A 26,686-nucleotide genomic window follows, 5' to 3' on the forward strand; every position below is an offset into this window, starting at 1 on the left:
ACAGCTATTTCCTCTCCCAACAGTGGTCACCAGTAGTTTTGAATTTTTCCCCCCAGCAGCATCAACCAAAATTGGCGTCGTGATTTTTAACTCTTTATTTCCATCCCTAAGAGTCACACATACACTAATCCCCACTTCTTCCCCACACGTCCCACTCCCTGGGGGGAAAAATAACAACCCTGCCTTTACATTTTAAAATAAATGGCAACCAAGTGCTCAGTTCTATGTAAAGTATGAATATTTATTTCAGGCTTCAGATCCCAATCGATTTCAAAAAGCAAAATCTGATTTCTCTCCTCAAAGTAGCCGAGGGCTCCATGTTAGGATGATTTCATGGAGGCTGAAGGAGCACATCTCATCAGGCTTAGCACAAAGTCCCTGACGCTCACTGTATCTCAGCCTTAGGAAAGGAAAGAAACAAAATTCACCACCATGGGGCTGAATGAATGTGCACACACTAATGTAAATGAGCAGCTAAACCTTGGCAAATTTGCTTTTTTTTTTTTTTTGAACTTTGTTTTGTAGGTTTTTTTTTTCCATTTTCTTTTGCTACCCAGTATATGCAGCACTTGTGAACTCCCAAGAGGTTCCCAGCTTTAAACACATTAAATGTCTTGAAAGACTACTTAATTCCTCAAGATCTAAAAACAGACCAAACATGTTTTGCTGTGAACATTCTGTAGAGACGAAGTGAGGCGGGAGTTTGGGTTGATGATGTTGTCGTTGTTTTAAAAAAAAAAAGAATCAATACAGTGATGGAAGGGTAAAGAATGCAAGAATTCAGACATTCTGTGTAGGGTTACTCTCTCTCCATTTAAGGTCCATAAAAAGGAGCAAACTGAGATCCATAAGGGGAGTCAGCAGGAGCTGTGTTTGTTTTCCCCACCCCCTGTGAATAGGTTTTTGCTGAGGGGCCGTTGCTAGGTCCCCTCTTGCTCCCCTCCCTTTGGCCTGAGATGGCAGGGCAGTACAGGGGCATTGAAAGAGCATGTCACGACTCCTCATTCCCAGAATCATCATCATCATAACAGTCGGCATCTTCCTCCTCCTCATCTTCATCATCAATGTCGTCGTCATACAAGTCGTCATAAAGCAAATCTGAGCTGTTGTCATTGGAAGGCACTTTAGTTTTGATGCAGTATTCCGCCAGGGTCGTGGGGACCTTTACTCCATCCTTTTCTGCTTCGGCCTTAGTGGCTGAAACCTGTTTCCTGAAGAGTGAACGACACAAAAATATTTTATGGTAATTCTATGTTTTGAAGATGGATTTATAACTGTCCTTAAATAATCAAGATTACTTATGACTGCTTTCCAAACTTCAGTACCTGCCTGAAAGCATCAATGGATATATGCTGTACTGTACTAAATTCTTTCAGCCCATTGGGTACCACTGTGAAGGGAACTTTTAATTATGACCTTTTTTTTTGGGGGGGGGGGGAATATACCATTACATGAAGGGAGTTTAAAGCAGTGGGTCTCAAATGCTGGTCAGCCAGAAATCATCTCAAATGACGTTTTACCTAGTCTTCTCCCCACCAAACACCCAACAACTCCACCTAATTTACATTTACAGTAAAATCCAAATAACCTTTTATGTCAAATTCCAAAGTCTTGTTAAGATCTACTCTTATGTGTTCTCACAGCCTTTCTCCAATTTCCCCACATTCAGGCCACCCCAGGTCGTCTTTAGCAACTTGAACACACCTAGCTGATTTTTCCATCTGAACCAGTTACTCTTCCCCTGATCTACATATGCCTGGCTCCTCGTCACTCAGATCTCAGCTTAAATATTACCCTCAGGAGGCCTGAACCCAAATTAAGGTAGCCATCTGGTCACTCTTTCACATTATTCTACTTACCATTTTCTAGAATTTTTTTTTTTTCTTTTCTATGATCTTTCTCATTTGTTTATTCTTCTGTCTTGCCCTACTAGAATGTGTGCTTAATTAGAATAGAGGCCTTGTCTTAGTCACTTCTAGTTCCCCAGGGCCTAGGACATATGTACCTGGCACATAACACGTGTAGAAAAAATATTGACAGCATGAATGAATGAGTTTAGAGTAAACAGTTTCCTTTGACAATTATAAAAATTTGAGTCATCAAGATTAGAGAAACTGAACTTAAAATACATCAGAACTCCACTCTCCTGATCTTCCTTCTGTCTACCTCTTTCAATTAGACTTCTTTAATTGCTCCTAAAGCTTTAATTACGTTGCAATGCCCTACATACTGATGATCCTGAGGCTTCTAGGCTTAAATCTCTTCACATTCTCAGCACTCTCCCTGGGACATCTTATCTGTTCCCATGGTTTTAACCATCACTCCCTTTATGCTGACAGCTCTCAAATTATTAGCCTCCACCTCATACATTTCTTCTGAGCTCTAGACAATTATTTAATCAAATGCCTTTTGGATATCCCCATCCTGATATTCCACAGAAATGCTAACTCACCGAGACTGCATCTGTCATTTTCTACCTCTGTGACCAGTTTCTCCCTTTATATTTCTCTCACTAAAAGAGTATCAGTTCCTAAAATCATAAATCTCACTCCAAAGTCCAACCTCTTTTACAGCCTAAATATTTTTATATCTATCTTCTCATCCCAATTACCACTGCCTCACTTGAGTCCATGTTGGTCCCCTGGTAAACTGTGTTTTTTCAGAACTCAAATGGGATCATCCTTTCCCTCCCTAAAATCCTTAAGTGATACCCCATTACCTTTTACATTTCTAAGAACCCTACTCTACTATCATGACTTCATTGACACAAAGCTGATACATAATACATTTTGAAAAAATTAAACAATCAGATAAAGAGACTCTTAAACTAAGAAATATAAAGCATAGAGGAAGTACCTTGGGAACATTCATACATTATTCACTTACTAAATCCTACCTGTCCTTGAATATCAGGCTCCAATCCTGACTGCTTTGTGAAGCATTCCCATCCTTCAATTCTCAGTCCACTCCTGCTCCTCTAAATTTCTACAGGCTCTTACTATTTATACTAATTATCTTCAATCTTTGGTACATATCAGTCACCTGGGTGGCTGGTGAAAAAAAAAAATACAGATGCCCAGACTCTATCCTTGGAATCTCATTAAATAGCTATAGTTTAGGGGAAGTCTAAAGATGATCAATCCCAACAGACAGAAATCTTTGACAACTGCTTGTTTTGTATTACTCAGAGTTCAAATGACATGCTTTCCCAGCATTGTTTCAATTTTTGCACATCACATGGTATCCCAACTAGATTTATAGAGATTCTTATTTGTATAAATTACAGTTCTTACTAAACTCCTATGCACAGAATGAGCTGGAACCATACTTGGTGGATCTATTTTAAGCAATAAAAATGTAATATTAAAGGAAGTTGAATTTATTGCAAAATTCTTGGGTACTATTATGAAAATCTAATGTCCTATTTAAGATATGATCAAGAAGTGAAAGGTTGAACTTTCTTTCCCCTTTTTACAGAGAGGGAGAAACTAATGACTCAGAAAGATAACTGACAAGTAGTAGCAGAGCCAGCAGTAGACTCTAGGTCTCCAGCTTCTTATTCCAGGGCTCTCTGTTACACCATATATTAGTGTTGCTGAGAATGAGCATATCAGGAAAATACTTGCTGCTATGGTAAAAAATACCAATAAACTATAGGGCTTCATTAATTGAAAGGTTGAAAACAAAATTATTGTCTCATATACCTGGAATATTTGGAATGGGGTCCCTAAAATGATTCAAAGAGTTTGCAAACTTGACTAGTTAAGAACACGAAAGTTCTGGTTCCTAGAAAACCAGATCTCCTGCACAGTATCTTCTAGTGGGAACTCTCTCAAAAAATAATGAAGCTCATTAGTCCCAGGCAGAAATCTTCTCTTCCCACACTATAAATCTAATTGAGAGAAATTATCCTGGAGTGGACAGGATGTTTAAGTTTGATCTAAACCTTTGGTTCCAGAGACTTCGGTTTTGTGTGAAGACTTAAAGTAATCAAATAGAAGACAAAAGCACCTTACCTAATGATTTCAGCATATTCTTTGTCTTTTCCTTTACTGTCTCTCCATTTCCTGAACATAACTGAAGCATCCACATTGGCCGGGGAGAAGGTGTTGGGCTCATTAAGCAGTGATATTACACTTAATAGGATAGTCCTAGAAACAGGAAAAAGGGGTCAACTATGAATACCCATATTCACAGTGTTCAAAATCATTCTGCCTTTTTCATTTTCTTTCATTTTTTTGAGACAGGGTCTCATTCTACTCCCTGGGCTAGAATGCAGTGGGGTTATCATAGCTCACTGCAACCTCAAACTCCAGAGTTCAAGCGTCTGTAGTCCCACCTCAACCTCCAACAGGTGGGACTATAGGCATGTGCCACCATGCCCAGCACAGGTATTCTTTTCAACCCAGGTGAACGCCTATAGTCCCAGCTACTCGGGAGGGTGAGGCAGAAGGATCACTTGAGCCCAGGGGTTCAAGGCCAGCCTGGGTGGCCATATCTGTCACATGTGGTGAGAGCCTGCTTAATAACAAAGTCAAAATAGAATAAAGTAGAACTGAGATTTCCGCCCCCCTCTAAAAAAATATTCTAGATATAATTTATATGCAACAGCCTAATCAGAATTTCCCAAGCAGTACGTTATAAAAGGGTTATGGGTAAATTATATTATTGGTCTCCTCAGGTAGTTGGGTGGGTGAGAACTAGGACAGCCTGAGCCCCTGGAACGGTAATTTCTAGCCAAAGAACCATCTTCAGTTTACCCTATTGTGATCTACAAATAGTCATATGCTCCATAACAATGTTTCAGTCAATGGATTATGATGGCAGTTCCATAGAATCATTGTACTATATTTGTACTGTACCTTTTCTATGTTTAGATACATACTTTCCATTGTGTTACATTTGCCTATGGTATTCCGTACAGTAACATGCTGTACAGGTTTGTAGCCTAGGAGCAATAGGCTATGCCATATAACCTAGGTGTATAGTAGGCTGTGCCATCTAGATTTATGTAAGTACATTCTAGGATGTTTGCATGACAAAATCGCCTAATGGTGCATTTCTCAGAAGGTATCTCCATTATTAAGTGATGCATGACTATACCATCATTATCATTTTCTCTACGTTCCATGACTGGAAAAGATCAGGAAACAATGTCATACATAGTTTAAATTGTCTATCACTTCTACTAAAATAATATAGCAAAGGCATTACACCTGTAAACAACTCTGCAAGGTAAGTATTATTAATCCTATTTTTATGGAATGGGAAAACTAAGCTGCTGAGACAACACTGCTAGAACATACAAAACAATTTGAATGTACGAACTATTCCAACTGTTACCTTGTTTTCTGCTTGTCATAACATATTTTTGTTTTTGTTGTTAGTGTGTTTAAAATCCTTATTAATTTATTGTATTTTCTCAGGAGAAAAAAGGGAAGATAGGTTTGACAACAAGTAGAGGAAGGGAAGGAATGACCCAATAATGAAACTATCAAATTATTATACCCCAATGATGGGGTCAAATAAAGCCCTCTAAAGGGATCGGTTTTTTTGCAGGTCAAGAAACAAGGGAGAAGAATCAGGAAAACAAGAGAGCCTTTATTATTCTTCTTCTGTCCATGTAACTTGGAACTTGGACAAATTTCTTGGACTAGCACAACAGACACTGAGGGGCCATCCCCTGACTTTTAGTTCCTATATAAAGAATAACTCCACTGCCCTTTTCTACTTTAGGTTTTGAGGAACAGGTCTGGTCTATCCCAATCCAGTGTTTTTTATGTGTTTAATATGTACTACAACAAAGAACAGACCTAATCCAGAAAGAGTTTGGGATAAGAATGAGAGATGAGAGTTTTACTATCTTTGGTTTATTGTACAAATTCCCATCACCACACCAGCATTTCTGGAGTTAGACATACTCCTAGAAATAAACGTGCTCCCTCTGCACAGCAAGGCAATTCAAGACAGGATCTCGGCCAAAATAGAAAAACGCTAAGAGACAGGAAGCATAGAAAAAAGGATAGACAAAAGCACCTCACTTTACAGAGTCTTCAGGTTTTATTTCACATCCTTTTGCCTGCTTCAGAATCTTTGTCAGAGTTGATTTAGCTATGTTCTTTTGAATAAAAAATAAGTTTGTAAACAAATACACCAAAAGAAAATGAAGACCAAGACATCATTCATATCTGTCTATATATACAGACTAGCAAACAGAAAACCAGCAAGTTCTCAAGTTCTATGGAACTCAGACACGTTTAAAAAACAAAACCAAATTAAGGTAGTATTTAAAGGAGATCAGAAAGCAGGATTGGGGGTGGGGGTGGTAAAAAAAAAAAAAAGGCAGGATTAGACACATATAACTCAATAGGTAATTTATTTGCCAATTTTCAACATACAGACAACTCTTTGCCTGTTTCTAGAAACTTTAACAGGACAGAACCAGCCTTAGCACCACAAACAAGACCTAGCTCAAGGGTCTGCCTGGAAACCAAGAAAAGTTCAGAATTTTGAATGATTAAATACTGGCATTTCACCCTCCCCCTGCCGTATATATCTCTCCAATCAGCATGTGAGAGGTAGAAAGGGCTCATTCTAAAAAACTTAAGCTTACCTTACTCTTAAAACACATACACACCCCTACCTACAGAGGGAGAGACAATGCATAGACCAGTAACACTAGAAGATAAACCAGTTATTACATGTTTCGTTGTGGGGGAGGGATTTAAAGAGGACATTACAGCAATTAAGCCTGTTATCACTGGGAAAAAGGGGCAACAAATGGTAAAATATAGTAGCTTAATGGGTTCACATATTACACAGTTTTTCTTATAACAAATATAACACTTCCTTCTGTGGCAGTGCTGAAACTGCTGCTGACTGGTATATCCCTGAGAATGCAAGGTAGGAATGAGGGTCTCAGATTAAAATGCACAAAAATTAGCACATATTAGCTTAAACAGTGGAAATTTTAAATACACAAAAAAATTTATCCTTTGCACAGAACGAAACTGGTAGGTTGAGGGCACTGTGACCCAATGTGCTGAAATCAAGGGAGCAAATAAATAAAACCACACTAGCCCAGAATGGGGCTTAAAAGAGCCCTAGGAATAGCAGGATTACAGCTATTCCCCCTGATCTTGCCTACTTTGCCCCCTAATGCTAGGGGCAGTGTCCTTGATTCTCTGCCCTTTCGGTGGATTATGGAGACAACTAGGCAGGAAAATATCCTCCCCTACTCATGAGAAGAGACCCTTCATACTAAACAATGGCCTCTTTGGATTGGGTTCATCAGTTTAGGCCCCTGCTGTATCTTTTCACAGTGGCAAAGAAAACACTACGTATTAATGTTTCAACATGAAGCAAATCCCCTCCAAGACCACTTCCCTACCCCAGAGCATACAGCAGGTATGACAGGTATTTCTGGGGATGGTACATAACTCAGAGAAAGCAGTTATGAACTCTATAGCAAAGTCTGCAAGCAAAGGAGGGACACTCCTGTCCCCCATTCCCCTGCCAAAAGCTCCCACTTGGTTCTGGATAGAACATGGATCTCAATACATCCACCAGGAAGAGGCATCCACTAGGTACATCCTAACCAAAGACTTGTGGAAAGAACAGGCCTCTACCCTCCCAACTCTACTGTTTTGCCAACATAGCCCACTCCTTAAAATTTGCCAATTCTGTAAAAAACCCTCACACCACCACTACCCCCAGCTCCATGAACTTAATCCTGGGCCCCTGGGAATGGGAGGCCTGAGGATCTCTTCTTCCAAAAGAAATATGCTGGCTTCCCCTAAGAGGTAGCAAACTACTGGGTCTTTAGTGGACACTAGTTGGCTGATGCTCTGGATCCCTATAATTCTAGTATGTTTTTCTTGCTTTTCTCTTTGGGCTAACTCTTACTACTCACCAGATATTATGATACAGATAGGATCAAGGTCTTAAAAGTAATTTGAGTCCCTCACTCTTCTTCAGGTCACAAAAGCCCTCCATGTGCTACTCTATTTTATGAATAGGTCCACTGAGGTAATAAACAATGTACTTGAGTACAGCTGGCCATGAAGAAATTGTCCAAACACATGTGACTATGGAACTGCTTTCAGATACTAGTGCTATGCAGCAGCCAAGATTCCACAACAGGATGAGCTGACCCCTAATGTCACCTCTACTGATGTTTTCCTACAGCCACCCATAAATTGGATGTGGAGCCCAGAACCCTTAGACAGTGGCTCACCCTAGAGAATTTAGCAGCAAAGGAGCAAAAGAGAAAAGGTTGCCCATCTTCACTACATCTTGTATCTTAGGTCTTAATATTTCAGTGCCATAACTGTGATCTGTGAGAAAATACAATTTACTACTTAAAACCCCCTTTGCCCTTGCCTCAGGACAAATAACACGGGAACAAAAGGGACAAGGAAAAGTAATCCACATTTACTCATTAGGTAGTGCTTTCCTGAGTTCTGAGCACCACTAGGTATTCTAAGCAGATGAGGTTTAGCATACAAAACACCCCTATTGCCCCTGGAAACACCAAAAGATCGCCACATGGAAGGAATATCCAAAGATTACACAGAACTAAAAGAAAAAAATGCAAGAGAGCAGTGAATGATTTCCAATGCAAACACACTATAAAGCTGTGTATGAAGATCTTTGGTACAATTCAAAGATAATTAGTTGTGGTTCTGAAGCCTCTAAACAAAGAAGTACAAAAGCAGGGAAAGCAATTCTGATTTTGAGTTTGGGGAATGTCCCTAAATCAGGGATTAGGTGGCCTGGGGACCCAGAGTGAGAAAAAATGATTCTGGTACCCAAAGTACCAAAGGCGGTTTTAGATGGGCAGGTAAGTATGAAAGGAATCCTCTGCCACAAAGGATTGGGTTAACTGAGAAGTAGAGGGTTTTTTTTTTTTATTTGTTTGTTTGTTTGTTTTTGAGACAGAGCTCACTGTACTCTACAGTACAGTGGTATGATCATAGCTCACTGCAACCCCACACTCCTGGGCTCAACTGATCATCCTGAGTAGGCCTATCTTAAAACAAAAAATGTTCGTAATATTTTAAGCTGAAGTAAGGCAAATGATAGAGTCTGTGTGTATTTAATGTAAGAGAAGTAAAGGATAAAAATCTTAAATTCCCATGGGTAGTGGCAATAGATTTAGCCAGGTAGCACAAGAATGCAATGAGAACAATCTTGTCCAAGGCTTTGTATGTGAGGAAAGGAGAAGCTTGTTTCCTCAAAGAGAGAGGGAGTGTAAACATTTAACATTCAACAAGAATTACCAGTATCTTAAAGTTACCACTTCCTCTATTCTAGGGTTACTACTAGTGCTGAAAAACAAGCACCGGTATCATACTAACAGGACAACCTGGCATTTTTTTGGTCCAATTTTTCGACAAATCTTCCAAAACACTTTTTAAAAACCTTTCATATACATTATCTAATTATTTTGTCAAAATAATGTGATACAATTATTTCTGAAGGCACGGCAGCCTCAAACATGTCCTTAAGTCATACTTAAAAGTGAAAAAGAAAACTCAGAGCGTTTAATACTTATTATTAATATAAAACAGTTCTTAAAGTCTATTAAGATAGTTCATAAATGCACCATTTGCTACATATGACATGTTCCCCCCCAAAAAGGTACATTATAAAATATCTAAAATAAAAATGGTCAAAACAATTATCTATTTTCATGTGTTTAGCAACCAAGATAAATTCTGTGCTACTTAAAATAAACTGGTTATGATATAGGCATCTAGCAATTACGTCTCCCTGCAGCTAAATGAAATAAACATGAGGAACTAAAAATTAGATTCCTTTGCTAATAGCAAATGATTACTTCACATTTGACCCCCCCAAAAAAAATTCCATAAAAATATTTGAAAATAATAGCAGTGACCCAAGTCAACGAGGTAATTTGCACTATTTTAGTAGCTTTACATACGTTATTCATTTAATTCTTCCAACAACCGAGGTAGGTATTATCCTTGTTTACACTACTAATAAAACCTGATGTCTTAAATTTTAAAAATATACAGCTTTGACATACCAAAATTACCTAGTTATCTCTTACTTCAGCAAAAACTCTATCCTGATTTCCTCATTAGGAAAAAAAATTAAAATCATGTAAGAATCTAGGATAAAAAAAATGAGATGTAAAAGAAATTCTAAAAACAATATTCAGACAAGTGGAACATTATTATAATATACACTTTACTGGGACCCAAAATAACAAACAAGTATGAAACTGAGGTCTTCAAAACTAATCTAGAACAGGGCTCATTAATTATAGTGTAAGATTAATTTTCATGCCTCATCCAGAAATCTGTTAATACAAAAAAAAAAAGAAAAGAAAAGAAATCTGTTAATATAACAGATAGAATATAGTTAACCTTAAATTCCTTTTCTTCTTCTTCTTCTTTTTTTTTTTTTTTTTTTGAGACAGAGTCTCAGTTTGTTGCCCGGGCTAGAGTGAGTGCCATGGCGTCAGCCTAGCTCACAGCAACCTCAAACTCCTGGGCTTAAGCGATCCTACTGCCTCAGCCTCCCGAGTAGCTGGGACTACAGGCATGCGCCACCATGCCCGGCTAATTTTTTCTATATATATTTTTAGCTGGCCATATAATTTCTTTCTATTTTTAGTAGAGACAGGGTCTCGCTCTTGCTCAGGCTGGTCTCGAACTCCTGACCTCAAGCGATCCACCCACCTTGGCCTCCCAGAGGGCTAGGATTACAGGCGTGAGCTACCGTGCCCGGCCTTCTTTTTTTGAGACTGAGTCTCGCTCTGTCGCCCCTGGTAGAGTGCAGTGGCGTCATCATAGCTCACTGCAACCTCAGACTCCTGGGCTCAAGAGATCCTCCTGCCTCAGCCTCCCAGAGTGCTAGGATTACAGGTGTGAGCGACCATGCCCAGCCCTAAACTTAAATTCCTTTAAACAAATTCAGCTCATAAAAGAGAAGCCAAGTCTAAAACTTCAAAACTGCTTTAATGCCATTCAGAGAAATAATGGAAAATACTACAAAATTCCTCAATCATTTATATTTATAGGACTATACCAGACTTAAAATCAGACTTGAGAAACCTGGATCACGATAAGGCAAAATCTTGGCTACACACATAATGTTGCTAAATGTCTGAACAGACCAATCCAAGCTACAGAGAAAGGTAAAGGAGAAATGAGGTTTAGGATTTTATTAAGGAGTCCACAAATGAACAAAGCATCGAGAAATGCCTAAACCCAAACTACTGACACAAAGTACTACATCAAGTGAACCAAAAATTGAGTTGGGGAAACTGAACATTAATAAAAACAGGGGAAGGAGGAGACAACATGGTGGAATGAAAACTTATCTACCCTCTTCCTGCTACACAAAGAGAAGCAGAACTTTTGTTTTTTTGAGAAAGGGTCTTGCTCTGTCATCTGGCTAGAATACAGTGGAATCATCACAGCTCACTGCAACCTCAAACTCCTGGGCTCAAGTGATCTTCTTGCCTCAACTTCCCAACTAGGACTGCAGGTGCATGCCACTATGCCTGGCTACATTTTTTTTTTAAAGAGATGGGGTCTCTCTCTGTTGCTCAGGCTGGTCTCGAACTCCTGGCCTCAAGTGCTGGGATTACAGTTGTGAGCCACCATGCCCAGCCAGGATAAAAATTTTAAAATATGTATTTAATAGAACTAAACAAGAAAGACAGGGTGCCAAAAATTAAGAGATGGCTCACAGCCAGAAAAGTGTATTCCAACTGATACTCTGGCACATTAAAGATTTATTAAACTTTAGAAATAGGGCCTAATGGTTAGGTGCTGGGATTTTAAAATCCACACAGAGATAGGAGACATGGGCTTCGGCCTGTTCAAATTAGAAAGCTGGAAAGTAAACCCCTGGTCTGTATTAGTTTTCCCAGGGCTGCCATAACGTAGCACTACAAAGTGAGTAGCTTAATGTTCCCCCTGAAACTAGTACGGGAGAATCGTTCCTTTTTTTTCCCCCTAGATACTGGTGTTTGTCAGCAATACTTGATATTCCTTGGCTTTGAATCTCTACTGGGAGTTAAGATTTCAAAATATCTTTTAATGGGGTACAATGCAACCGTTTTCTAGGGAAAAACTGAATCCACAAATAGGGTTGAGAAAAGATCTCAGAAAATGAAACAAGAAGAGATAAAATCAAGTCACCTAAGTGGGGTGGAAGAGAGAAAAACTGGGTAGCCAAACTTTTCCACTGCAACAATGAACACAGCAGAGAAATGCAGATATCCTCAAGGAAAGAAGTTTTGATCCTGAAACCTTATGCTCAGCCAAATTTTCATTTAAATTGTAATGGCAACACATACACATACATGAGCACATACCATTTGAATATGTAAAAATTCAGGGAATATAATATTGGTTCCTATGAGCAATTCTTAGAGAAATTACTAGAGGACAAATTACAGCCAATAAATAGATCAGACAGAGTAAGAGAATGGGCAGCGAACAATCCATTTAACAGTAGGAATAAAAATAAAAGAAACTGGGATTATGTTATAGAACAGTACAGACTATAAACCTTACAACCCTAACAATAAACAATTCTTAAAAGTTAAAAGGAAGCCAGGCTAGCTGGCTGATGCCTGTAATCCTAACACTTTGAGAGGCTGAGGAGGGAGGATGGCTTAAGGTCAGGAGTTCAAGACCAGCCCAAACAAGACCGAGACCCCTTCTCTACAAAAAAACAAAAAAATCAGCCAGGCATGGTGGTGCACACCTGGCATCCCAGTTACTCGGGAGGCTGAGGCAGAAGGATCACTGGAGCCCAGGAGCTTGAGGTTGCAGTGAACTATGATTGCTCCACTGCACTCTAGAGCCTCGGCAACACAGCAAGACCATGGCTCGATAAAACAAACAAAAAAAAACACAAAAAGTTAGTGGAAAGGGGGGAGAGAGAATAGGAAATAGAGTGAGTATGCTGATTTCCTTTTCTTTTATAACTGAATGTCATTATAATTTGATGCTAAAAAAATAAGTAATAGATGTAAGTAAATTTGAAGGTATAAATCATCAGCTAAAATTGTGTGACGTAAGGGGTATGAGAGTTGTGGAAGGAGAAAATATACTAATTTTGTTAATGATCATGAAAGATATCTTTATGTAAAGCAATAGTCTTAAAACTAATATACACATACTACTGGGGTGTATAAAATATATCAATTCTCCTTTTTCCCCCCTCCCTTCTCACAGTTGCTCTTTCAAAAGAAATGCATATCTTTCACCCATGGTAAATATTCTTATGGTCCACTACCCAGTGGTGATGAAACATTAAGAGTGCAAAAACACAGAAATTTACAAATATCCATCCCAGTTTTTCCTATCTCATGAATAATTTTGTTAAAAGCACAGAGTAGTGTTTTTAAAAGGAGCAATTTGGTACATGGTAGGGTATAATAAGTTCAGATATGTATAGATTGGGACTGCCTGAATTATATTTTCATTATAGTAAACTAATTCCATCCTTTGTTTATTGCTAAGAAATACATCATCCCTGAGGGAGAGTCCCCTTAAAGTTAAGCAGCTGGATGCAGGGGTGAATGCCTGTAATCCCAGGAACTGGGCAACATAGCAAGACTATGTCTCTTAAAAAAAGAAGAAAAAAGACGTTAAGTAGAAAGTGTAGAAATTATGTGGTGATTCCTTATTTCACAGAAGTAATAAACTATGGCAAGGCCCTATGCTTTATATATCTACATGAGAATTAGAATTCAGAGGAATGATGGTTGTCACGGTGCAGTGTAGCAACACATTTATTTGAATTAAAAAAGGAAGTCACGTTTTTTCTGATTTAAACAATATACTGGCAAGATGTGCTGAAATCCAAAATATATATATTTTCGCAACTATCTCAAAATATATTGGATTGAACAAGTTACCTAAAGGAATGAGTAACCAGCATAATCAACAGTCATTTGGTATACCCTCAAGAACCTCTTTGGCTATCTGATGTCTTGAAGGGCCACTTTTTTAAGTCAAGAAGCTTCCAATTCTTTGCTTTTGATAAAATTGGAAACTGGCTTTCAGACCAGTAAAAATTATTAACAAATGATGAAATAAACAGACAAATGGGGAAGAACAGATCAACCTGTACAGAAGAATTCAAAATAATTTATATAGATATCCTGACCTCAAGGAGGTATAATTCTCCACTCCTTAAGTGTGGGCTGTGCATGAGACTTCCTTCTAATGAGTACAGAATGAAATGTAGGGCACAGTAATTTTACAGTGAAGAAAACCTATAACGTTATCTCAGCCAGATAATGGAAGTTAATAAGCCATGTGGATAGCAATTACCCCAGATATGATGTGATGAAAATGGCACTTTACCTCTGTGATCTTTCTTCCTCAAAACTATACCTCCAGTCTAATCATAAGAAAAATATCAGAAAAATTCCAACCAGGGGACACTGTACAAAATACTTTATCAGTACCCGTAAAAGCTATCAAGTTCTTTAAAACAAGTCACAGTCAAGAGTTGCCTAAGGAGATGTGACTATTAAATATGTGGTTATCAGGCATGGGATCCTGGAATGGAAAAATGATAGGTGAAAACTAAGAAAATGTGAAAGAGTATGGACTTTAGTTTGTAATAATGTATTTATATTGGTCCATTAATTATATCAAATGGTATTAATGTTAAATGTTAATGATAAAAACACCAAAGAATATGCAATTGGCCAGATGCAGTGGCTCACGCCAGTAATCTTAGCACTTCTGGAGCAGAAGGCAGGCAGACTGAGGACAATAGTTCAAGACCAGTCTGAGCAACACAGTGGGACCCCGTCTCTACAAAAAAATAGAAAAAATTAGCTGGGCATGGTGGCACATGCCTGTAGTCCCAGCTACTCAGGAGGCTGAGACAGAAGGATCACTTAAGCCCAGGAGTCTGAGGTTGCTGTGAGCTAGGCTGACGCCATGGCACTCTAGCCCAGATAACAGAGTGAGACCCTGTCTCAAAAAAAAAAAAAAAACCAAAAAAACCCACAGACAATAACTAGTGTTAAAGAAGATATGGAAAAATTAGAACACTAATACTGGTGGGAATGTGACATGGTACAGCCACATTTGAGAACAGCCTGGCAGCTCCTCAAGAAGTTAAACATACACTTACTATATGACCCAGCAATTCCACACTTAACTATATCCACAAAAATGAAAATATATGACCACTCAAAAAGTTGTACACATGGTTTACAGCAGCATTATTCATAATAGGCAAAAAGTGGAGGATGGGTGCAGTGGCTCATGCCTGTAATCCTAGCACTCTGGGAGGCCGGGGGTAGGAGGATCACTTGAGCCCAGGAGTTTGAGACCAGCCTGAGCAAGAGCAAGACCTCAGTTCTACTAAAAATAGAAAAAATTAGCCAGGAGTGGTGGTGCATGCCTTCCCAGCTACTAGGGAGGATGAGGCAGGAGGATCACTTGAGCCCAGGAGTTTGAGGTTGCAGTAAATTATGATGACTTCACTGCACTCTAGTTGGGGTGACAGAGTAGGGCTGTTTCAAAATAAAAAAATAAAAATAAATTTTTTTAAAGGTCAATTTTAAGTTTGTAAAGACTAAGGTTTTTCTGCAAAAAGTAATAGGAATCCTAATATAAGGAAGCAAGCAACAAACACAGAAGTCACGACATCCCAAAGAAGCAGGCTGGAACTTAGACGATGTAAGAGGAAGAATTCAGACTTGAAAATCTCTTCTGAAGAGAACACAGAAAAATGAGAATCACATGCATTATTGTTCAGTAAATACAACTCTTCGAAATGATGCATATACCTCTGCAGATTCATTTATATAAGTACAGCAAAAAAGACAAAACAAAAATGATGCATACATATTTCTTAAAGCTAAAGACAAAACAACCAAACACTGGAAGGATTCTTATGTATAGGTATTGTCTTATGTATAAAAGACAATATATAATCTTACTTTACTAGGGGGAAAGAAAATAAGGAGACTCAGACTCACCCCAAAAATCAAGATTTTTCCTTATATGATGATACCTTACCTCACATTCTGTGTAGGATTCCACCGTTCAGAGGGCAGTTCTCCACTCTGTGGGTCATCTACAGGCGGATGAAGAATCGAAATGCAAACATCTCCATTCTATGAGACACAAACATCATATTCGATAAATACTCAAAAATTAATATAGAAAAAGGCATATCATTTCCACCGAAGGTCCCTTTATTCCTTGAAACTTGCTTTCTTTTCCTTAAGAGAGAAAACAATTCTGCATTTTCTTCATGTTCAAAATCAAACTTAAAGAAGTATTAAACATTTCTTTCTTTCTTTTTTTTTTTTGAGACTCACTCTGTTGCCCAGGCCAGAGTGCCGTGGCGTCAGCCTAGCTCACAGCAACCTCAAACTCCTGGGCTCAAGCGATCCTTCTGCCTCAGCCTCCTGAGTAGCTGGGACTACAGGCATGAGCCACCACGCCTGGCTAATTTTTTGTTCCTATTTTTAGTTGACTGGCTAATTTTTTTTCTATTTTTAGTAGAAATGGGGTCTCGCTCTTGCTCAGGCTGGTCTCGAACTCCTGAGCTCAAACGATCTACCTGCTTCGGCCTCCCAGAGTGCTAGGATTACAGGCGTGTGCCATCATGCCTGGCTGAAACATTTCTTAATATCATGAAATCGCTAAGATATTTTTCTTAGTGAAAAAAGAAACACTATGCCTATAATACAATCCTTCTCAAACTTACGTAAAAACAAATTGGCAAAATGACAAATTAAGATTCAAGAATCTTGATAAACAGCTAAATATAATATCCCTTTGTTTTTCAGACACATCTGTACATAAAAAGAAAGAAAAAAATCTGACCTTGCTTTAAATCTGCCCGGAGAGATGCTATAATTGTCTTTGATATCAATCACAGGTATCAATAACTATTTCTTACATAAACCAAAAATATGCCTCACAACGACTTAAACTATAATTTCGCAGTATATGATTAGAGTAACTCTTCACTATGGTTATTATATTTTGCTTCATAAACTTAGAGAACCTAATTCATAAATACACTTGGATTAATTGAAACACATACAGATTGCAACCAAATGTAATACAGAACGCTATTCAACAGGAAAAACAAGGTGAGTAAAATAGTCACTTATCTCTTGGGCCTTTGTCTAAAATGGAAGGTAAGAGTTATATTTTTTAAAAATTGGGGCCAGGCGCAGTGGCTCACGCCTGTAATCCTAGCACTCTGGGAGGCCGAGGCGGGTGGATCGTTTGAGCTCAGGAGTTAGAGACCAGCCTGAGCAGGAGCAAGACGCCATATCTACTAAAAAAAAATAGAAAGAAATTAGCTGGACAATGAAGAATATATGGAAAAAATTAGCCGGACATGGTGACCCATGCCTATAGTCCCAGCTACTCAAGAGGCGGAGGCAGAAGGATGGCTTGAGCCCAGGAGATCGAGGTTGCTGTGAGCTAGGCTGCCATCATGGCACTCTAGCCTGGGCAACAGAGTGAGACTCTGTCTCAAAAAAAAAAAAAAAAAAAAACGTGGCTCACACATGTAATCTTAGCACTCTGGAATCCTCCTCAGGCAGGAGGATCACTTGAGGTCAGGAGCTGGAGACCAACCTGACCAAGAGTGAGACCCCATCTCTACTAAAAATAGAAAAAATCAGCCAGTGGTACATGCCTGTAGCCCCAGCTACTCGGGAGGCTGAGGCAGGAGGATCGCTAGAGCCCAGGACTTTGAGGGTACAGTGAGCTATGATGACATTACTGCACTCTAGCCAAGGCAACAGAGCGAGACTGTCTCAAAAAAACAAAACAACAAAATTGGAGGTATAACTAAATCGTAAAAATCTTACATGTATAACCCAAATTTAGACACACACAAGTATGTATGAATGGAAATATATATTTATGTAAATAACCATTATCAAGATAAAACATTTTTAAAAGAATTAAGTTTTAATAAAATGAACACCAAATACTATAAACCAAACCTCTGTATTATAGTTTGGTATCAAAAGGACCATAAAAAGGCACTACAAAAAAAAAAAAAAGAAGAAGAAAGAAGATATTTGGGCAGAGAATACACAGGAGGTGAGGTGGGGGAAAAAATGAAAGGATTTGTGGTTGAGGAAGCTTTGAGATGGGCCTTAAATAATGAGTAAATTTTAATAACCACTGTGAAATTCAGACATGAGTTTATCTGGAGAAATAAACCAACATCATAAACAGTAGAATAAAATATGGTTGGGTACTTGTATTTGTTTTCTGTTGCTATGATAACAGATTACCACAAACTTAGTGGTATAAGACAAATTTATTATTTTATCTTTCTGTAAGTCAAAGTCCATCATGTCTCTCACAGGACTAAAATCATTGTGTTGCAGCACTGCATTTCTTTCCTAAGACTCTACAGAAAAATCCCTTTCTTTGCCCTTTCAAGATACTAAAAGCCATCCTTTGCCCTTGGCCTCCATCCTCTATATTCAAAGCAATGTTTCATTTCCTTCAGCCTTTCTTCTAATGTCACAATCTCCTTTAAGTTAATTTTATGTCTCCCTCTTGCACTTTTATAAGGACCCTTGTGATTATCTATCTGGATAATCCAGAACAATCTCCTTTTTAAGAAATCAGCTGTTTAGCAACCTCAATTCCCCTTTGCCATGGAACCTAACATATTCACAAGTTCCAGAAATTAGGATATGGACATTTTGAGGGACCATCATTCTACCTACCCCAATAGTGAACAACCCAATTTTGATGAGGAATAGAGCACAAAAATTAGGCCAGGAGTAAGTTATTTGGTTCAGAGTTTAATGTGTTTATAAATAAAAATTCAGAGTAGTGGAATAACATGAACAGATGTGCATTTAGAAATGACATATTAGGCCGGGTATGGTGGCTCACGCCTCTAATCCTAACACTCTGGGAGGCTGAGGCGGGTGGATGGTTTGAGCTCAGGAGTTTGAGACCAGCCTGAGCAAGCACGAGACCCCGTCTCTACTAAAAATAGAAAGAAATTAGCTGGACAACTAAAAACTATAGAAAAAATTAGCCAGGCATGGTGGCGCATGCCTGTAGTCCCAGCTACTCAGAAGGCTAAGGCAGAAGGATCACTTGAGCCCAGGAGTTTGAGGTTGCTGTGAGCTAGGCTAATGCCACGGCACTCTAGCCCTGGCAACAGAGTGAGACTGTCTCAAAAAAAAAAAAAGAAATGACATATTAAAAGATGGGCATCTTAATCGATGCAGACAATGCATTTGACAAAATCAAACACTTTCATGATAAAAACACTCAAAAAACCATAAATAGAAGGGAACTATCCTACTATGATAAAGGAAATTTATGAAAAACCCAAAGCTAACATCATATTCAATAGTGAAAGACTGAAAGTTGTCCTCCTAAGATCAGGAAGAAGACAAGGATACTCACTTTCATGACTATTTAACATTGTAGTAGAAGTTTCTAGCCAGAGGAATTAGACAAGAAAAAGGAAAAAAAGGAACTGAATTGAAAGGGAGAAGTAAAACCATCTTTATTGACAGAAGGCATGATCCTATATATAGAAAATCCCAAAGAATCTAAAAGAAAGCTATTCTAGTTAATAAATTCAGCAAAGTTATAAGATACACAGTGAACACTCAATCAGTTTTATTTCTATACACCAGCAATGAATAAATCTGACCAAGGAAGTATAAGACTTGTACACTGACAACAACAAATCATTGCTCAAAGAAATTTTAAAAGAACTAAATAAATGTGAAGACTTAAAGTTAAGAAAGTGCTATTCCCAAATTTGATGTACAGATTCAACACAATCCCTGACAAAATCTTACCTTCCTTTTTTGCACAAATTGACAATGTGATCCTAGAATTTATATGGAAATTAAGGGAGCCAGGTAACAAAAACAATTTTGAAAAAGAACAAAGTTGGAAGACTCACATGTCCCAATTTCAAAACTTACTATTATACAAAGCTACAGTCAACAAGGACAGTCTAGTAACTGGCATAATGACAGACATTTATATCAACTGAACAGAACTGAGAGTCCAGAAATAATCTCATACATCTATGGCCAACTGATTTTTAACAAGGAGGCTAAGTCCAATGAATGAAGAAAGAATAGTTTCTTCAATAAATGGTACTAGGACTACTGGATTTCTACAAACAAAACCATAAAATTGGATTCTTACCTCATGCCATGAAGAAAAATTAACTAAAAATGGATCAAAGATTTGGCAATAAATTTTAGATATGAAAACAAAATCATAAGCAACAAACAAAAAATATAAATTGAACTGTATTCAAATTGAAAACTTTTGTGCAGCCAAAGGACAGTATCAAGAAAGTGAAAAGTCACCATAAAGAATGAGAAAAAATATTTGCAAATCACATATCTGATATGGGTTTAACATCTACAATGAATTCCAAAAATTCAATAACAGAAAACCCAATTTTAAAAGCAGGCAAGGCCAGACATTTCTCCAAAGAATATGTACAGATGGCCCATAAGCACAGAAAGGATGCTGAACGTCATTAGTCATTAGGGAAATGGAATCAAAACCACAAGGAGACATCACTTCACACCCCCTCTTAAGGACGGCTATAATTGGATAAAGAGAGGGAGAGGGACAAGTGTTGGTAAGGATATGGAAAAAATCAGAAACTTCATACATTGCTGGTGGGAATGTAAAATGGTTCAGCTGCTGTGGAAAAGAAGTTTGGCAGTTCTTTAAACAGTTATACATAAAATCCCCATTTAACCCCACAATTCCATTCCTAGGTTTATAACCCAAAGAACTGAAAACAGATACTCAAACAAGTACATATATATCCATGTCCATAGGAGCACTATTCACATATGCAAAAGGCAGGCACAATCCCAATTTCCTTTAACAGATGAATGTAAAAACAAATTATGACATATCCATACAAAGGAATAGTATTCAGCCATAAAGAAGAATTAAGTACTGATACATGTATGAGGTGGATGAATCTTCAGAATACTGTGCTGAGTGAAAGAAGCCACACAAAAGGTCACATATTTTATGATTCCATTTATATTAAATATCTATATAAATCTATAGAGACAAAAAGCAGACCAGTGGTTGCCAGAGATTGAGGGGATAATAGGTATTTTAAGCAAGCATGATGGGAATGCTTTGCAACTAGATAGTGCTGTGTAGTTGTACAATATTTGAAATACACTAAATGTTACTGAATTGCTCACTTTAAATGGTTAATTTCATGTATGTGAATTTCACCTCAATAAATTATTTTTTTAAGAGAAGATGTGAGGCAGTTCTTGCCCTCTAGAATGGTGGTTCTAAAATGCAAAATGAAGAATTATCTAGCCAGGCCCCCACTCATCAAAATCCAATTAAACTAAAATCTTTGGTATTATTTTTAATAACCTCTCCATATCATTCTGATAGGCAGCCAAATCTGAGCAAATCAATGCATAGTAAACCTCTTCCCAATACCTTAAAATCCATAAATTATATAAATATGCATGAAATCCTTCTCACAAATTATTTTAGAGCTCAGCTCTAAAAAGTACAGATTTGGTGGTCTAAATATTAACATTTTTTTTGTTTGTGTTTTCAGACAGAGTCTTACTCTGTTGTCTGGGCTAGAGTGCCGTGATGTCAGCCTAGATCACAGCAACTTCAAACTCCTGGGCTCAAGCAATCCTCCCACCTCAGCCTCTCAAATAGCTGCGAATACAGGTGCACACCACCACACCCATCTATTTTTTCTATTTTTAGTTTGAGACCAGCCTCAGCAAGAGTGAGATTCTGTCTCTACTAAAAATAGAAAAAATTAGTCCAGTATGGCATTGAGCACTTGTAGTCCCCGCTACTTGGGAGGCGGAGGCAGGAGGATTGCTTGAGCCCAGGAGTTTGAGGTTGCTGTGAGCTAGGCTGATGCCACAGCACTCTAGCCTGGGCAACAGAGTGAGACTCTGCCTCAAAACAAGCAAACAAAAACAAACAAAAACATTTTAAAATTCTATCCCCTAATACTACTGGAATAGTCAGATTCATACATCCTGACAATGTTAGTGGCCATAGAGATTGGTGTGTTTTGAGAATCAACTGGGTAGAGAATCAAAAATAACTCTCCAAGGCCGGGCGCGGTGGCTCACGCCTATAATCCTAGCACTCTGGGAGGCCGAGGCGGGTGGATCGCTTGAGGTCAGGAGTTCCAGACCAGCTCTGAGCAAGAGCGAGACCTCGTCTCTACGAAAAATAGAAACAAATTAGCTGGCCAACTAAAATATATATAGAAAAAAAAAATTAGCCGGGCATGGTGGCGCATGCCTGTACTCCCAGCTACTCAGGAGGCTGAGGCAGTAGGATTGCTTGAGCCCAGGAGTTTGAGGTTGCTGTGAGCTAGGCTGACGCCACGGCACTCACTCTAGCCAGGGCAACAAAGTGACACTCTGTCTCAAAAAAAAAAAAAAAAAAAAAAAAACAAAAAACTCTCCAGAACTAGAAGCTAAAGTATATAGTAAAATATTTTCATAAAGGCTAGCAAGTGGCCTAAAATACACCATCATGCTGTAATTTTTTTTTTTTTTCTCCTGCCTCCACTGCCCCACCACCTCTGTAATTTTTCTTTTTTTAAGAGACAGGGTCTCACTCTGTCACCCAGGCTGGAGTGAGCTGGTATGATCATAGCTCCCTGCAGCCGTAAACTCCTGGGCTCAAGTGATCCTCCCACCTCAGCCTCTCAAGTAGCTGGAACTATAGGTATGCATAACTAATTTTTCCTTATTTTTTTGTAGATACAAGGTCTCGATATGTTACCCAGGTTAGTCTTGAAATTCTGGCCTCAAGTGATCCTCCCTTCTTGGTCTCCCAAAGTACTGGGATTTTAGGCATGAGCCACCATGCTGGGCCTTGTTATAATCATTATTTCACAATTGCATTGATGACATTTATAAGCACTGAAAAATGCTTTGTATATTACTTCAAAAAAAATTCCAAAATCTTCATTATTTTTTGAAGTAAAGCGCCATACGGTGTTCTATAACACACTAGTAACTAAAAGGATCATCAAATTTTAAATACTCAACTTTCTACTCAATTTTGGGGTGAACCTAAAACTGCTCTAAAAATTAAAGTCTATATTATTAATATAATATTTAAAAATACTAACGAGCAGCGAGATTTTACTTTAGTTGCCATTATCTGTAAAGTTTGTAGTCCAGAAAGTACGTATGATCACTACATGTTAACAGAGAGTTTGCAAAACATATGGTGTTCATTGGTTGTCTACTTTGGAGCAATAATATGTAACCAGTAAACTGTATTTTTAAGGTCACTCAATATAGTGCAAAACAGAAAGGAACAGATTGTGTAGCACAATCACCAATGATAAATTCATATTACATTTCTTTTGTTCTCCCAGTTTCCTCCTGTTTTTTTATGAATTTCACAAACATGGTAATGATGCAGGAAATTTTTAAATAATTAAAATCACTCATAACACAGCAGTTATTTACAGCTTTTGGGGGGTTGCCTCAATGTGTCTGTGTATGTATTTACTAAACTATTACCAAAGTTCCTGTCTTTTTAAAAACTTGACATAAAAAACTACTTCCTATCTGTAACAGTCTTCATAATATTTCTTTTTAAAAGCTCATGAAGTTTGGGTAGGGTTTTGTTTTTGTATTTTTGTTTTCTTGTTGTCATTGTTTCCCCTCTCCTCCCCAGTTCTACTATAAATAAGCCTGCAGTAAACAATTTTGTGACCAGAACAATTTGATGTTGAGGTACACTTTGTTTCTATCACTGGTGATAATACATATGGGTAAGGAGAGAGCAAATCTCAATAGCATCCCTCTGGCCAGACCATTAGCCTCAGATCTCTAGAGGCACAAATACTGACACTGGCCCTCAAAAAGTTCAGTTTTGATATCATTTCCATAGTGCAGTCAAAGTAAACAAACATGTGAGAAGAGTCTCTTATGACCCCTTTGACTACATCAAATTTAACTCCTAACTATGATTTACCATTTATTATTTTTTTATTTTTTATATTCTTTTTTTTTTCTTTTTCTTTCTTTCTTTTTATTTTTTTCTCGCCCCTCCCCCTGATTTACCATTTCTTTAAAAACAAAGCATTTATGGCATGGAAAACAACTGCACATTTACAGGATGTGCATGCATTTTATTGTAGAAAAATTTACTATATGAAAAAAAAATTTAAATCATAATCTAATGCTAAATCTTGAGAGAAAGAACTCTAAATAGCTAAAGTAGTGAAAAAACAGTAGAAAGGGGAGTTTAATTATCTACTGACACTCTCTCCCTTTAAAGATCTGACTCCTTTATCCTATTTTTATTGTTTTTTTTTCTTTTTTGAGAGAGGTTTGGAAATTAGGTAACAGATGCAAAATACGTGACTATATAGCTTTTTGGTATTTAGTTCTCAATAGCAAGACAAAACCTTGATCCTTCTCACTTCTTCCTTGCTATCTAAAATCTACAGGACACTGTTATGGTCTGAATGTTGGTGTCCCCCCAAATTTGTATGTTGAAATCCTAACTTCCAAGGCGATGGTATTAAGAGGTAGGACCGTTGAAAGGGGCCTTTTGGCTGTGCCCCCCCATGAATGGGATTAGTACCCTTATAAAAGAGACGAGAGAAATGCCTTGCCTCTTCTGCCACATGAGGATGCAGCAACAAGGTGCCATCTACTAAAAACAAAACAAGCCCACAATAGACACGGAATCTGCTGGTGCCTCCATCACAGACTTCCCAGCCTCCAGAACTGTGAGCAATCAATTTCTGTTGTTTATAAATTACCCAGTCTAAGATTTTTTGTTACTAAGACAGACTAAAATACTTCTATGAGTACTGAACTCAGTTTGAATTTATGAAACCATGAATTATTGTCACAGAAACTCTCCCACAAGATAACTTTGTTATAGAGAACAGTGTATTTACTAATGTATATTTATATTACTATTATATAGAATATTAAAAAAATATTCTGAAAACTTTTTCTTTCTTTCTTTTCTTCTGGAGAAAGGGCTAGAGTACAGTGCCTTCATCACAGCTCACTGCAACCTACAACTCCTGGCCTCAAACAACCTTCCTGCCTCAGCCTCCCAAGTGGCTGGGACTACAGGTGTGAACCACCATGCCCAGCTAACTTTTAAAATTTTTTTGTAGAATTCTCTTAAGTGAGGTATCCCAAAAATGGAAAAATAAGCACCACATGTACTCACCAGCAAACTGGTTTCCCTGATCATCACCTAAGTGCACATTTGGGAATAACACCAATTGGGTATCGGTCAGAGGTGGGGGCTGAGGGGAAGGGATGGGTGTATACCTACTTGATGAGTGCAATGCGCACTGTCTGGGGAATGGACACACTTGAAGTTCTGACTGGAGGGGATGGGGGAGGGGAGGGGGGAGGGGATGGGTGCATACCTATGTGATGAGTGCGATGAGCACTGTCTAGGGAATGGACACGCTTGAAGCTCAGACTGGGGGTGGGGGGGGGAATGGGCAACATATATAACCTGAACTTTTGTACCCCCATAATGAGCTGAAATTTAAAAAAAAATTTTTTTTTTGTACAGATGGGATCTTCCTATGTTGCTCAGGCTGGTCTCCAACTCCTGGCCTCAAGTAATACTCCCACCTTGGCCTTGCAAAGTACTGGGAACACAGGTGTGAGCCACCACCACACCTGGCCCTGAGAACTTATTTCTAAAAAGGAAAGGACATATCACCTTTTCAGCACCAGTTAATCCTGTTTGAAAAAGGCAAATGAACATGTCTTACACAAAAAGCAGATTGTAAAAAATGATAAAGCTGCCCCAAGGTGCTAATTTATACAGAATGAGCCCCAAATTCAGAACCTTAGAGTAGGTTCTCCATTTCTTGCCAAGAAGTAATGTAGCTCTGTTTCTGGAGCAAAGGTAGTTTCCCAACATATACCAAGCCAAAAAAAAGACTGGTGCACGACCAAAGTGACAAGAATCAAAAGCACCTTCAATGCCTGGGATCCTACCACAGGAAAATGAGACAACTGCAGAGTCATACTGCAATGAAGAAGATTACAAAATGGCTATCTTATCAACAAGTAAAAAGCTGAACAAACTGAAAAATTGGCAACTCCTCTTAGATCAATAAGAGAAGTGAGATCATAGAGTAAACTATTACCTGCAAAATTGGAGACACAGGCAGATATATTGAATCACAACTTACCAGAGCAAAAACTGAAGAGGAGAAAATTCCACAGGAATCAGTTCTGAGGTACAAAAAAACCTAAACTGTAATTTACAAATTGCTGGAGGCCCAGTGTAGACAAATTTCAAAGTAAAACTCCATATCCTTCAGTGACTAGGTCTCTCCACATTTTTTGTGAGTTTTACCTCCTGGAGTTCTACCAAGTTCTTTCAGTGATTACCAATGAAAAATCCCCTTGTTTTTCTGGCAGGAAGAGGGGAAAAGAAATCATTTTAAAGTAAGTCAGAGTATTATGTTCTTGTTAAAGGTCTGCCCTCAGGAGGAGTTACTTAAGCAGAGCCTATCCTGCACAGGTTTTATCAGAGCTTAACTAATCTGGGGGAAGTAAAACACCCAACTAGAGCCCCCATGAGCCATCCAGAAATGGATAGATCCTGCAGGCAGAAAAATCAGTTAAGACATAGCTGAACTC

At 38.3% G+C, this 26,686-nt stretch overlaps 1 protein-coding gene across 1 annotated transcript in view; it reads right to left on the reverse strand.

Moving 5' to 3' along the window:
* Positions 1–77: 77 nt before the first annotated feature.
* Positions 78–26,686, reverse strand: part of UBE2R2 (ubiquitin conjugating enzyme E2 R2) — a 92,103-nt gene continuing 65,494 nt past the window's right edge. The window contains exons 3-5 of the mRNA XM_045562967.1: positions 16,038–16,135; positions 4,017–4,151; positions 78–1,211 (exon numbers count right to left, since the gene is read on the reverse strand). Coding sequence (XP_045418923.1) covers positions 992–1,211; positions 4,017–4,151; positions 16,038–16,135 — 453 coding nt within the window. The 3' untranslated portion in view covers positions 78–991. The remainder of the gene's footprint in view (positions 1,212–4,016; positions 4,152–16,037; positions 16,136–26,686) is intronic.

The sequence above is a fragment of the Lemur catta genome, chromosome 10 (genome assembly GCF_020740605.2).
Source record: "Lemur catta isolate mLemCat1 chromosome 10, mLemCat1.pri, whole genome shotgun sequence".
In the NCBI taxonomy this organism is placed as follows: Eukaryota; Metazoa; Chordata; class Mammalia; order Primates; family Lemuridae; genus Lemur; species Lemur catta.